At 39.8% G+C, this 15,762-nt stretch overlaps 1 protein-coding gene across 4 annotated transcripts in view; it reads right to left on the reverse strand.

Annotated features, from left to right (window-relative positions):
* Positions 1-15,762, reverse strand: part of NRG1 (neuregulin 1) — a 1,102,231-nt gene that overhangs the window by 20,883 nt on the left and 1,065,586 nt on the right. Inside the window, exons 7-8 of one of the 4 annotated variants that reach the window (XM_032328748.1) lie at positions 8,250-8,308; positions 1,318-1,341 (exon numbers count right to left, since the gene is read on the reverse strand). In XM_032328748.1, the coding sequence (XP_032184639.1) occupies positions 1,318-1,341; positions 8,250-8,308 (83 nt within the window). Of the gene's footprint in view, positions 1-1,317; positions 1,342-5,746; positions 8,309-8,910; positions 8,979-15,762 lie in introns of those variants that run through there. The other 3 variants (XM_032328747.1, XM_032328746.1, XM_032328749.1) reach the window with 3 other exon arrangements.

Here is a 15,762-nt window from a genome sequence, read left to right on the forward strand (position 1 = left end):
CAGGAAAGGCAGGTAAGCCTTTTTAGCAGTGGGACAATTTTTATCCTGAGGGAGGTGATCTTAACAGATCCCTCTCGTCAAGTAGATAACCTGCCACCTGAGCGGCGTTGGTGGGAACTCTTGTGCTTCTCACTCTTGCGAGATGTTCTCCGATGTGCAAAGGATCACTCACATGTAAGCGGGGGTTCTCTCAACAAATGAATTGTTTCTCTTCAAAGTTTTTTTTGGGGGGGATGGGCAATTGGTTGAGTTTCTATCCCTGTCACAGACAGAACTTACAACAGCCTTATTTTACAGAAATTATGGAACGTAGATTAGGTATGGACTGTGATGCTCTCATCCAAAGAGAGTAGCAGCTATGCTGCAGGGCACCCTCACTGCATGACGTCATGACACCAGCTGCTAATCAGGACATCGCTTTGTTGACATTCCAGCACTGCAGGAGGTGGTCAGGGAGCCTCTGGGATGACAGAATGGCTTCCCTCTACTCCCAAGACTGGCCCTGTCTCCCAATTATTTAGGACAAAGGCCTTCAAAGGGACTATGCCCCAGATTCATAGGCTCCTAAGAGATACTATTTAATGTTTACAGTGTGAGCATTTCTCTTTGATTACTGGTCTAGATAATCTAAGCGACTCAAGGTTAATTCCATTAGCACTAGAATTTCCACCTAAAATAGCACTGGGTGTATTTTTTTTTCTGTTTTCTATTTCCTTGCTCCTAAGATAATGAAGTTGACTAGAGGAGGGCCTGGATCTCCCCAGAAGATCAGAGTCTGTGGATACAATATCATGCTGCAGTATAAGGGCTTTCTATGTTACTGTATCAAGTGGGTGATTTTTTACAGTGTATGTCATGTTCTCATCTGCCTAAGATGTGGTGTGTTTGTAAGCTGATGCATTTAGAGCTTCTTTTGTTCTCTCAGGCCTGGTTTGGTTCCTCCCATAGCCTTACGTACCTCTCCGACTTACCCCCCCATCCCCTGCCCCCCCCAACCCACCCGCCCGCTCTGAAATAACAGCTTGGTCAGATCTAATCAGAGGGTCAAGGAACGTGGGCTATATGTGACTTTGCAGCAGGTGATGTGATTTTTAAACTCTAAGTGAAGTGTGGGAATCTAGAAACTGCTGCACTCAGTGACATTTCGGTAAACTAATCATAGATTGGAAGCAGAGAAATCATTGTTATAGCTGTATGATCCCTTCTGAAGGAAAAGGAAATTAGTTAGGAACTGGAAGGTAAGAATAGGAGGGGAAAAGATTTCAGCTCATAGGTTCTAAATTCTGCAGGCTAAAAGGAATGATGATTGGTTCATACCCATAAATTCAATCCCAAGATGCTCTGCCAATGCAGAAAGTTGACAAAAAAAAGAAAGAAAGGGAAAAAAGTTTCAGAAAAGAGCAATACACTGCACTCCAAAACACATTACACATGACTATTAACGGCTCTCTGGGCGTGCACATTGAACAGGACAAATGGTGGGTGGTTAAGGAAGCAGTGCTCAGGTACGCCTCCGTGAGTCCACATAGGGAACTTCTCTTTTTAAAGAGGTGTGCAAATACCAGCACACCCTGTCTTTATTAACCCTTAAAAGACCTTACTGAGGGAGAAGTTGTACGGCTGAACTATCCTCTATGGTACTTAATCCTCTGGGAACAGAAATACAGTATTTCTAATGAAAAATTTAAAAAGGCATTCGGTATTATTTCATTCCTCTCTTGAAAAGGCAGAAGCAAAGTGCCAGGGAGGTGATTTTGTTTTTTAACCCAAAGGCACAGGGTGGCAGAGCCAGGAGTAGAAGCCAAGAGTACCGGAATTTGGTCTGAAATTTTTATTGTGTTGGATTCACAGTTTTCCAAGTTTGGACAGTCACGCTCTACACATTTCTTGTTGTTTGGTTATAAAAAACAAAAACAAAAAATGAAAAAAAAAAAAAACCCAAAACAAAAACAAATAAAAAACCCCCTATCTCCTTTTCTGCTCCTAACCTTTCACTTTCTCCACCACTTACATAATGTTTCATTCACAGAAAGCAACAAACGCTTCTGCCCAAAAAGCCAGAGAGGGAATTGGGATTGGGGCACAGATCTGGCTTCCAGATTTTCCCAGTAACTCCTCTGTGGCATTGGACAACCCTCAATGCCTCATTTTTCCAAAGAGTTTAAAAAAAAAAAAAAAAAAAAAAAAAAAGAGGAGGCTGCAGGAAGGATCCAATTCTTGAGGTCCTTAGTTAATGTCAATGTAGGACTCCCTCAAATGACAACCAATTCGGTGGGCACTCCACAGTGCCGAGCTCCGCCGCCCCGATGAGGGCACATGGCTCAGAGGTGTTGCAGGGCTGCCCCGGAGGGGGCTCAAAGGCGCAAGCTCAGAGCCCACAATCCTGGCAGATGTGTCCCTGGAGGCTCTCGGATGTCAGGACTAGCAGAACCTACAGCCTCCAGTGAAGAAATGGGGAACATGGGACAATTAAAAATAAACCCCTAAAACCTCCAGAAATGATAATTTCCATTCTTGAAGGAAAAAACTGTGAATGAGTTTCATCAGGTGGGACCCGCTAGGATTCCTTGCTTGCCCGCATGTGGTGGACAGGCATGTGGAAAGGAAGGGCGGAATGAAAATGGAGATTCAGGGTCTCAATCCCTGACTGCAGAGATACCACGGTGGTCCAAAAAATAGGACACGGCACCTCTTGAGTTGGAAAACATGCAGTTGAGGGGGTAGTTCTTGTACAGAAACATCAGTTTGGGCATGGACAAATCACTTCAAGTACAGAGCAGAAAATCCAAGGGTGCTGGCTTGTCCCGGTTCTAGATCCTGCCTCTGCCATTGATCTGTGCAGTGACTTTGGACCAATTAACTTCTCACTGACAAAATCTTAGGATCCTCACACATGTCACAGGGAGACACGGTGGAATAAAGGAGCCATGAAATATGGCGGCCAACAGCGAAAGGGTTAAGCGCTCAGAAAACCGACCTATCTGGAGATCTACCTTGGGCCACTTAATTGCATGGAAGTTTATTTTTAACTAATTAATGGCCAGGAAAACTCTGAAAGCTTCTGGGGTATACCCAAGAATTTAGACTTTGAAAACTTTCCACCTCTTAAGGAAATGAAGCTTCCAGATTAAAAAAGAAATCAAAGAGTACATCAAGTAACAATAATGCAGAATAGTTCAGTCTGCCCTGGGTCAAGGGTATTCAGGCAAATAACCTAAACTTTTCATAAATTAAAAGCCAGAGGATTTAGGATTAAATCGGTTGCACAAGGTTCACAGTAAAATCACAATTTATTCCAATCCAAATAAGCTTCACTTGTTTCTGTGCGACACTCATTTTGACAAAGTAGCGGCCTCCCCGACCCTCTGCTCCCTTTATATAAACTTTGGGGACATCAAGTACAAGAATTCATTTTCCAAGGAAGTGATAATAAATTTCCTTACACATTTCCTTGAAGATGTGACTCAGTTTTTCTCCCTAGAATCCCTTCCATCTTATGCCTTTTCCTCCTACCGGTCAGTAATAATTTAAGGGTTAAAATCAAGAGAGATCGACAGAAACTTTTTCCAGAGAATCATTATTCCATGCCTACATGAACACTGCTAATGATCTATATTAGTTGCGTAGAAAGCTTGGTTAAGTCTTCAATAAAATTAGTAGCATGCCCATGCATACATATTACTGCATTTACAGTTTTATAGGTAAGTCTGTGAGCCTAACTATAATTTCATTTCATGGGAAGTCATTCGTATCAGGCAGCTCCAATTTCAAATAATTCAAAGGGAAATTGGTACTTAAAATTGGAATCTCTTCTGGCCATAAGCCCTAACAAGGAAACAAGCAGAGGAAACATGCATCAGTCATTCTCAATGTGGAGCAAATACTGCTCTAATTTATTCTTGCTATTGGTGGCTACATTCCTTTCATGGTGAGTCAAGAAAAGCGGGATACACAAATAATTTTACTTTTTGAAAAGGTTATTACTTTCTATCTGTTCTATTTAATCTAATGTTGTCTTAGGCTCGTTATGTATCATACGCTTCCTATTGCACTTCTGTCTAGCCACTACATTTTTCAAATTAAATTAATAATTCAAAACCACAAAGGTTACTGTAAACAATTGTTTCCTTTTCTACATGTGATTTCCTGCTGTGCAGTAAGCAATCTAAAAAATTAATTTAAATCTAAGAGTCTGCAGAAACTAAGAAATATGGACTCACTAATCCTTTGCTTTAAGAATTTATAATTGTTTGGGGCGCCTGGGTGGCTCAGTGGGTTAAAGCCTCTTCCTTCGGCTCAGGTCATGATCCCAGGGTCCTGGGATCGAGCCCCACATCAGGCTCTCTGCTCAGCAGGGAGCCTGCTTCCTCCTCTCCCTCTGCCTGCTTCTCTGCCTACTTGTGATCTCTGTCTGTCAAATAAAAAAAAAAAAAAATCTTTAAAAAAAAAAAAAAGAATTTATAATTGTTTGAAGAGAACTGATTAACCCGTAGGCTAATTTAAATTCTCAATTGCATCAAAGAACAGTAAGACACCTTTTTCTAAACCAAAATTTATCTGTGTGTGCATTTTGTGGTTTCTGTTAAAATATGATGACATTCAGGATTTTACTCTTTAATATCTTGGGCCTCCTTATGCAAATAATATCAAAGACATAGGTAGAGTCCTGACTCGCTGCAGCCCTGAGACTTCTTAAGGAGGTCTGTCAAGGCCAGTGCTAAATGGGACCAATTTACTATCTGACTTTGAGTTTTTGACTTACCTTTACAAATGTAGGTACATTTCCCCCCACATATACAAATCCGTATTGCCACTGAACCTTTTGAAATGTAATGGGAGACTCTCTTCGCTCCCAAGTTTCCCCGTGCACATGAGCACACTCTCCGACACAAACGCAATAAAGTCTCACTAACACTCAGCTGGGCTTTGTGACAGTTTGTCATGGATTGTGCCTTTCTTTATTCTACTCTCAGCAAGATACACATGTTGGATAAGTAAATGAATAGCTTCAGAGCATCTAGAAATCAACACAAGTCATTTATGCACTAGGAACCTCTGATTCAAAATTACGTTCAAGGATATCTGTTTGGTTTACTCATTCCAAGAATACGCTTGAAAGTTCTAAAATTGTAGTCTTTAAGAATATTCTGTAATTTGGGCTATTTGATAACTACTTCCTATTATATTTTAGTTATGCATACTTGCCCCATACTACCTCTACTAAAGCTGTGAATGCTTTTTTATTCTGTCCAGTAAGTCTATAAATCTGTTAGGAACTGTCGGTACTTCCCCGCAACATACCCCACAGTGATGAACACGGTCCTTTAAAGAAGGAATTCTGTGTCAAGATAGGTCAAATTTGAAGCTGACTAACCTTGACAACATTTTCCTAGAAAGTATTCCAAATACGTTTTATTTCGAGGCAAATGGCTGCCTTCAAGAAAGCCCTATAAAATATATATTTGTTCTTTCCTTTCGTACTTTAAACCCGTTTTTACAAATCGATAAATGCCCACAAGGATACTCTGGCCAGAAAAACTGCATCAAATCCTAATAAAGTAAGTTGTGCATTAATAAGCATTTTAAAAAGTGTACCTTTTTTAGAATGCCATACTTCGACTGGAAAATGTAGTTTGGTAAAGTTGAAAAAAATGTTTCTCTCCGCAGCTTTTCTTTTTAAAAAAAGCAGCTTTTCTTTTAAAATTTATATATGTGTTTTAGACATTCTGAACACAATTAAGTTTTTAATCGTTACCACTGTGGTGACATTTTTTATTCATCATGCACATGACATTGCTACTTGAACACAGAGTTCTTAAAGCAGCACAATTTATTTTCCTGCCTTCTCTATAGGGATTTGCATTGCATTGCGTTGAGAACTTAAGGCATTGGGGTTAGGAAATTAACTTTGGGCAAGACAATTTTGGAAAGCAATTTCTGAAAGGTGTTTCTTGAATTTCTAGCCTGAGTTGGCATCGATGCCTGGCCATTTACAGCTTCTGTTCAGAAATGTGCTTCCTATCAATCTTTGTTACCTCTGGGTAAATAGGAACTCTGCCTTCCTGGATATCTTCCAGCAGTGCGATCGAAAGCTTACTGAAGAATTTATTTAAGGAATCACACTCTGATTGGATAGTGGCTATTTGGAAATATCTTAGGAAAAATGATCTAAAATAGAAGTTGAAAACATTTTCTCTGGTTACTACTGTCAGACCTAAACTGCATCATTATTTGGGGGGAAATAGCTTCATTTTTTAAAAAATGCTTTTCTCTAGATAGGGGCCTAACATAGCCTCCAGGGGACAATAGAACTCTACATAACACCAAAAATTTAAGTGTAATACAAACGTCCGGAATTTTCACAAAATTCTAAAATACGATGCTGTTGTTACTTACACAGGCACGTAATCTGCTAAATCTGTGGTACTTGAATACAAACTGATTTCTAAAAGGAATTGCTCTACTATAATGAGTAAAATTCTATTACTTCTGTTTTTACTTTGCATCTTACCTACCTTTAAGAAGATTAATCTATAGCTATGGGGAGAAAAATCCTGTCCACTAAATGTGTATTATTTAAAGACTTGTGGATAAAGGGAAGACTGTGTTTGAAAATTCAGCAAATGCCAATTTACTAATTTTTCCAAACAGAAAGGTGCCTAGGACATAGCCTTCGATATGCTGCCTATGTAAATACACAGAAAGCACCACTTCTCTAAATAAACGATTGAGTATTATGGATGTGATCTCCCCATTCATATAGGAAATTAATTTTTCCATGAAATTTATTCTTCCATGAGTGTTAACAGGAGGAGCAGAATCTTACCCTTTGCATGCATGCAAGTAAAGGGAAATCTGATTCTTTTAAGGTCCCCCAATGACTTGCTCATATCACTGTTTCTTGTGTTACATGACTTTATACCGATAAGCCATGTGAAATATTTTTCAGGTTCAGCAACTGACAATCCAAATCAGGGGTTGATAAATCCAGCCCACTGCCTCCTTTTGTAAATGAAGTTTTATTTTATTTTATTAAGTTCAATTTAGCCACTGTATAGTACATAGTTAGTTTCCGATGCCATGTTCAATGATTGATTGGTTGTGTAAATAAAGTTTTAATAGTGCACAGCTATGCTCATCAGTTCACACGCTGTCTCCAGGGGCTTTTGTGCTGAGCTGGCAGAATTAGTGGTTTGTGCGGGTGATGTTATCACCTGCAAAACCTGAAGTCTTCACTATCTGATCTTTCACAGGAAATAAGAATTGTCGATCTCTGATCTCAAGGGATAACTACATGGACTCCACCTTAAATATAATCCTTCCAAAAGCTCCAGAAAGAAAAGCAATAGCCCAGTTCACAACAGCAGGACAAATTACATAATTTAGTTATCCATGCAAATTACATACATGTGAATTGGGTCGTTTAGGAATGTTCAAAAGCTCATGAAGCCACTGAGACCCATCAAAATGTCCCAGTTCTGCATTTAAAAATATCTATCTAGAGGTAAAGTACTATATTTCAAAGTCCATAATATTTTTACAAAACCTGTTTGTTCCTAAAATTATCATTGACACTAGCATAAAGGAATGCTAACATAAATGATTGTTTAAACTAGTCCTGCATCACCTGTTTCCTAAGCAACATAAGGAGAAGCCAGGCTATCTCATTTGCTGTGCCATGTTTGTTTGTAATTTTCCTACTCAGTGCCTTTTTTAATACCTAAATGCAAACTGTTAATGAAGAGAAACATCTGAACTCTTTTTAGTATGTTTATTTGTTATAAATAACACATTCTGAGCCAAAGTTAACTTACCATCATTTCAAGTGCATACTGATTACAACTTAGCAGCATCCTTTTCAGGACATTGCCGTTTTTTATAAAGAAGATGGACTGTTTAGCGGAATGATTTTATTTTACCAATAAAAGTGAGACTTTTAAATGCCTTTATTGTGATTGCACTGTGGGATAATGACTATCGTCTTGGATCACATTATTCAGTTTCAATTTCAGAAGCATCCGGAGCCTCACACACCTATTAGTATCTCAGAGCCAACTAGTGACGAACAGAGGAAGTAATACAATCGCTTGTGTTAATGTTCTCATGCGACAGGCAGAGGCAAGTCAAGGTTAGACCTGGTAAAACGCATCTAGTTCTAGGTGAGATCTGAGGGGAGATGCAGCAACAAGAAAGCGGCACCGACTGATCATGCTCCTACTCAGGCAGAGACAGAAAGGGAGTGGACGTACTGTAGAAGCTGGCCATTACGTAGTTTTGGCAGCGATCACCAGTAAACTCATTTGGGCACCTGAGAGAAGAAACAAAAAACAATGGTAGAAAAAACAGAGAAAAAGAGAAGAGGTGAATACACGCTAGAAAGAAGCTCCTTCAGTGTCATTTGACTGAACTTGGTGAGTTCACCCTCAGGAACTGAGTCTTTGTCCTAACCATGGTTTCCAGACTCTGGCATTTCCTCCAAAGGACTCAAGACTGGGACAAACTGCGGTCCTCGGGTCTGTAGGGCGAAAAGATGGCGGCATCTTAAGGGTCAGTTTTCTTTCAAAGGGACTCACCTACTATGAACTCGGAGGTTTTCTTTGAGTCCGTTTTCCATCTGAGGGCTTTGGTCAAAGGTGTTGGAAGGAAACTTTTTTGTTTGTTTGTTTTTGCCTGCCTGTCATGGTTGCCAGCCTTGCTGGCCATGTTGGTTGTCATTTACCTCGATGGTCTTTGGAGTCCACGCTGGGAGAGAGTGAACCGAGCTCGTGCTGAAGGAGTTTACGCCCCGAGTGCTTAAACCATTGTTAGGACAAAAGGAATCAGTTACCACTGAACTGTAAAACCACCAAGTGGTAGTAATTGTTGCTGTAGTTTGGGGGAGAGAGCAAATTTCAGATTATTTTAACATACTTTCTTGGTTTTGGACTTTCATGGGCACATTCTCAGTACATCTTGCTCCAGTGAATCCAGGTTGGCACCTAGAGGGCAAAAATGTGATAAGCAACAGAACGCTACAGACACTGAATTTTCAGACTGGCAATTTTCCTCCTAGGGAATATGGAGATTCCTACAGTGACCTGGTGACTGAACAACATAAAGGAAAGGAAAAGAACACATTTTTAAAAACCATGTTTCATGACAACTCTGGGGCACATGTTTTGGTTGTGGTTTGCTTCGGTCTTCCTAAGGGCAGCTGACTGAAATTGAACTTGAGGGAGGCTGAAAAGTCGAGCAGGGCTGGCAAGGCCTGGGCCACTAAGTCACCTTCCTTTTTTGCATTTCCTTATTTGCCACTGGGCTCTGACTCCTACACCTTGTTAAAACGCTGGTTTTGGTAAGGACTTCCACGATTCCATCCATGATCTTTTATTATTTAAATGATCCTGAGCTTTTCTGTCTCTTTACACTCAGTTCTGTACAGTCATGCCTACTTTTATGTTCGTTCAATCATCGCCCTACAATAGAAGTCAAGCGCTTACATACTCTCGTGATTACGGACAAGAACAACTATATTCCCTGTTTTCTTAAAGGTACTACAAATTAGGTCTCATTTTTAATACCCCATAACAGAAAGAGGTAGATAATTGATTAGCAGACATTTCTCTTCACCCATGGATCCAAAATCAAGGACAAATCCATTTTTAAAATTTAGATGGTTACTCTTCTCCAGTCGTACTGTAGAGGTCACTTTGTATCTAAGGTGAAACTGTCTTTCCATGGTGTAAAAATTTTCATTTTATTCAACATTCCTTCACCCACATCGTTTATAAGGTGGTGATGTGGGGATGTGCCTAACTTTGGAAGTCCTTTCTAGGTGTTCTTTTTGTTGCTGTTATACCAGTAACTAAAGCATTTCATACTGGATTCACTGTACCCAATAACATGCTCTAGTAAACAGGACCATCAAAAAGGTTCTAGCAAGCGAACTCATAGATGCCTGACACCTGTAGCTGTGATTACTATTAATAGTTGAGCTATACCATAACCACCATGCAAAGCACCTAATAAAATGTAGCTGTGACCTCACACCCCTTGTGATTTACACATGACCCTGTCTTCTCCAGAGTAAATAAGAATAAACACTGTTTTTTTGGCATCAAAGAAATGTGAATAAACTATTCATTATTACAAGTATAAGGGTGATATTTTTCATTCCCCTTAAAACTACATTCAATGCCAAAAAAAATTACCAAGTGATTTGGTATATCTAACTTCCCTATTTCAAGAAGAATGGCCTATAAGATAAAATACAAGCACTTCTTGAGTCTTAGTCCCATGAGTTCTTGTGCAAACATAAAGTGTCATTATGATTATTAGTGTATTATCAATAAACTTAACGACAAACATCTTGTATTGAAATAGCTCTTTTCAACCCTTGAAAACATTTTTATATTATTAAACTGGTTATTTTTGGTTAGAATATGTTTGCAGCAGTGAATAGAGGAACATCTACATAGAGAAATCCAGAAATAAGATCGTAGTCTGTGAGGCCGGGCCATTTTTTATACAGATGGCATTAGACATGCTTCAGTAAGAATTTCTTCACAGATATATGAGAAAAATACATGGAAACCTGTTTCCCATAGAACTTATTTCACATAATGACTTCTGAAATATACAGGGTTTTGTTTGTGTATTTGTTTCTAAACCAGGGCTACAAATCCACCTGGGCATACCCTACAGTAAGGAGGTAATCCAGAATTAAGGATATATTCCGTAATGACCATTTTATCTTACCTGTTTGCATTCTTGATAAAAATTAGAATTCTCATGATGATCACACAATAATCCACTCGTTCCATACAATGAACATGGTAGAAGACACGTGAACACTGTGTGTGTGGCAGGGGATGTGGGGGAGAACCATTTGAGTGAGGTAAGAAGTGCACTTATTCAAGGATCATGAAATTAACATAGCTGAAGAATGGTAAGTCCCTTAAGAAATGCATTTATTAGAAAATTGTCATTTATGCATCTTGGATGCCAGTTTTGAGGTGAGAAGGCACAGAACAACTAGGTGAAGCAGATCAAAAATCTTACCCAGACAATTTTCTCATTAGTCTGAACTTCTAAAATGATGTTTCCTAGGAACTGGCATTATGGCATGGTGGTTTATCTCCATCATAAGACGACATAGACTCTTTGGTATAGTAACACCAGACCTGCTGAAGGTTTGCCAATCTTTTTTGGAATCTTTTTTGATGCCAGTCGTATCTGAACCGAAACGATCCTTATGCAAATGTTTGCCTTCACTCCAATAAATTTTTTTAGGGTAAAGCCTTATTATTATTCAAAGTGTGGTTCATGGACCAATATTGTCAGCATCTCCTGGCATCTTATTAATACAAATGCAGAATCTTGGGCCCCCTGTTCATAACTACTGAATAAGAATCTGCATTTTAATAAGATTCCTAAGAGATCTGTATGTACCTTCAAGTTCAAGGTGTCAGGGACCCTGACCTTGGAAGATGGAGACGGGGTTCCTTCTATCCTGTCACCACAGTTAACTATCTTGCTGCTTGCTCGCGGGCAATCCTTTTGACTTCATCAGGCCTCAGTGTTCCTCAGTGATAAGATGAAGGGACTTAACCAAGTGATTTATCAAAGGCTCCTTTCACCACCACGGTTCCAGGAATCAATGCTCATCCTAACAGGGGGAATCCTTGTATAAAAACTCTGACGGCCTTTCTTCGGAATGTGCTACGCGTGGGAGAGGACTCCAGGACTTTTAAAAAACAATTTTGATAGGATGGATTTTTAAGACCTTCATGAAGGGAAAATGAATTGCAAATACCCATTCCTAAAGCAATTCCAATGTCCAGCAACAGTCATTATGGAACTTTTTAAAAAAATTTTTTTCATTGTTCCTAAATTCATGGTTTATGCACCACACCCAGTGCTTCTTGGGGGCATCTGGAGTTGTTGCCAAATCAAAATGACAGGAAGCAGAGACTGAGAGAGTTTTTTTGTAAGCAACCTGCGCTCTGCAGCCACGTGTAAGAGAAAGCAGATGGAAATGGAAGCTCATCTGATCTCTAAGCTCTGATTAACTTCTGCGGAATTCCTTCTGAAAGACTGGCTTCTGACATATTTCTAAATTAGCATTCTACATTACGCATCTGACGGATCACTCTCTTTGGACATAAGAGTATGGTAAATTTAATCTGATTGTGAACAATATGCTTTGGCATGAGTCCGGGCAAATTCCAAGAATTTTATTTCTTAGAAGAATCTGTCTGAATAATAATCAAGCCTCTATCGTAGCCTCAAATATGTACAAATAAATGTATCTACCCGAAACCATTTGTTTCATTGATCAGAGTAGAAGATGAATATTATTTTTATTTTTTTGTTTTAGTATTTGCTCTTAAAATGACAATTTTTATTCCACACTTGAGCTTAAGGAGATGAAAATCCACAGTTTTGTCTGAACTTAAGTATCACCTCTTCCAACTGACCCTTGCCTGACCTCCATTTCCCCATCTCCCGCTTCCACACTCTGAATTCCCTCTTGTGCTCCGTGCTGGACCCTGTCCCAATCTCTTTCGCTGTCCTTGCCTGTTTGGGTTGGGATTCTCTGTGGCGAGGACAGTGGCCATATCTTGATCATTCTGTATCTCTAATTTTAACAGTGCCTACCTTGTCAAAAGCTCTCATAAAATGTTTGTTAAACCAAGCCTAAGATAGTATCAGAATGCAGTGTCCAATAAAGAACTGTTATCAGGGGTGCCTGGGTGGCTCAGTGGGTTGAGCCTCTGCCTTCTGCTCAGGTCATGATCCCAGGGTCCTGGGATCGAGTCCCGAATCGGCTTCTCTGCTCAGCTGGGAGCCTGCTTCCCTCTCTCTCTGCCTGTCTTTCTGCCTACTTGTGATCTCTGTCTGTCAAATAAATAAATAAAAGCCTAAAAAAAAAGAACTATATCAAAGAGACTTTCATATAGTCAACTGATTTGCCAAGTGCAGGTCAATATTGAACATCTGGCTTTTGTTCTTATAGTTGATGACTGATGACTCTCCTCTATTGACTCCTAAATAATTATTTTTAATAGCAGCTCCCAACGCCCCCCTCACAGACTCACTCCCTTAAATAGAAACCTTTAACATTGTGTTTGGAATTTGGAAAAGACCCTATAACTCTTGAATAATGGTATTCCTTCAAAATGAAATCTTTTTACTGAAATGCCAGTTTACCTAGGCTTTGATAATGTAGTGCCATCTAGTAAGCAAGCCTTGAACATAGTATTGATAAAACAAAAACTTTTTAACAATAACCTTAATACTTGGTGACTGTTCTGATATGCTTAAGGTGTAATCAATCATACATGCATGTATTTTGAGAATTGATTTAGTGCTTGGTAAAGTTTTGATATTCTGATTGAATATGATTTCCCATTTATTGGTGGAGCGGCTAGACATATTCAGATACTTACAGATCCCCAAGAAACTTCTAGTTATTTACCACTGGCTAATTTTATAAGCTGTTTTATAAATTTATGGTCCATTTTTAAACCATCTTTAGACACCCTTTATTTCTTGGTTTCATGAATTTTCATCAGGCCCTCCCAAATTGGGCAGGAAAAGGGAAACGGGGTCTTTTTCTCTCACCTCCTCCCTCCTGGTCATCATCCTACAATGAGATATCCTGAGAGTTTAAAAAAAATACCTTGCCTCAAAAAGAAAAGTGCGTGTTGTGTTTTTGCTCTACCTTGATACTAGTTGTGATATTTCCTTCATATTGTATAACCTCTGAGATAATTTCTTTGGTGTTTAATGCTTACAAATATCAACTGATAGAAATGCCAACAGATTCATCTTAAGGAATCTCAATGAGTTTAAGTGTTAGATGGGGAGGGCCTTTTGCTCTCATTCTGTGTAAGCTTGGAGTTGGCAGTGTCTACACTGGCTTAAATACTGATGGTCTGTTTTTCTACTGTATCGCATTGCAAGTGCTGAATTTTCTCACCCCCTTCCCCGGCGCAGCATTCTGGCTAGACCTCGCCCACTCATGGCTTGACTATCTGCGTTGTAGATCCCTCTTTCCCAAATGTATTGTTACTATTAGTCTGTGCTTCCCCCGCGATGAACCTCATTCTGTTATCTACCTTTAAGTGCAATTTCTTGAGGTTTGTACATGCTTTTCTAATTTGTGTTTCAGTGTTCTTTACGGCATCATCTGCAAAAGATATTTATTTCCTCAAGGGAAGGCCTTCTTCAATGTCATTAAAGAAAATATTAAATATAAAATGTTTCAGTAACATTTCCTTCAGATCCAACCCTGTACACCTCCCGATACTGTTCAGCGAACACGCATCACCACTTTTCCTGTTTTTATTATGACCCGGGGACTCGTTCTCAAGCCAGGAGATCGTGGTGTATATAGATTGGCCACGCTGGATTCATGGGTAGATTGAGGAAAACAAAAAATCTGAGTTGTCCTGGCTCTCTGGTGTTGTTTCGTAACGTCTAAGACATACAATCCCAATAATGAGGGTGGCAGTGTTTATGAATTAGCCCGTCCTGTCTGAACCTTGGTGCCCTTCCCAGAGCTCTGTTTGTACAGCTTGTTCTGAAATGCTCATCTGTAGACTCAAGCTCTAGCCATTGTTTACTCGACATGATGTATCTCGGTGAGTCTGGGTTCAAACCGTTTCATCGGATATGGGATCACTCTGCATCCCATACATCTCCATGTCACTGGGACTCGAGGACATACTGAGTGCTGCTTTGTGGTCTGGCCTTCCTCCCTGGAGGATGTCCTCCTCCCCCCGTCACGTCCAACAGTCCAGAGACTCAGAACTTGACAGTTCTATCTACTCCGCCAGCCTTGTTTTATGGCGAAACAGCTAAATGTTCACTTTTTACTGAAATAATCCAATAGGAACATTTCAAAGTTGTGTTGTGTTTAATTAAATCATCTATTGGCTTCTCAAGGCGAGGGCTGTGTATTCTTCTCCCCCACCGCCAAGAGACACCACCTCTGACTAGTCGGGATCCTCCTGGAGACATTCCCTTACCTTCCTAAACATCCATCACAGCACTCGGCACACCACCATTTGTAACTAAATTAATTACTTGAAATATGTTTGCTACTCTCCATAGCCTGCACACTCCATGAGGGCAGAGCCCAGCATGGCTTTTGTTCAGTATTGAGGCTAAGCACGAGCAAACAGCCTGCCTCATAGAAGGAGATTCATAAATATGTGGCCGCCTAGCTGATTTTAGGAGACACAAGGAAGCGAACTCTTAAGATCACCTCATCCGTGCACCTGATTTTAGGCAAAAGTTCACCGAAATTGTTAGAAATAAAAACAAGAGAATTTCCTTCAAGATGCCTTAGTGAAAGTCACAATGAGTTAATAAGGACGTAGTAAGCACAAGGCAGGAGTCTCAACGCAGGAGAGACACGGAAGGAAGAGAAGCTGTGGTCCTCTCGGGAGCACATCTAAGCCTCCAGAGTCGCGCCCACTCTGCCTCACGAATGCTTCTCCATCAGTTAAACGTTACAACTTTGAAGAACAGAGAAGTGCTACAGGCAAGTGTCACACCCACTGGGAAGAATGAACTCTTTCAGGGCGGGAGTAAGAGTAACAGCAGTCTTTTTATGGACTTGAGGCTCTGACTCTCTCTCTCTCTCTATATATATATATTCTCTCCATAGTAATTTAAATTTGTCCTGGGAAAAAGTAGTTACTATTTTTTATATATTTTATATATATATATATAAATATACAAATACAGGGCCATATATATATAAAAAAGGAA

The sequence above is a fragment of the Mustela erminea genome, chromosome 21 (genome assembly GCF_009829155.1).
Source record: "Mustela erminea isolate mMusErm1 chromosome 21, mMusErm1.Pri, whole genome shotgun sequence".
Classification (NCBI taxonomy): Eukaryota; Metazoa; Chordata; class Mammalia; order Carnivora; family Mustelidae; genus Mustela; species Mustela erminea.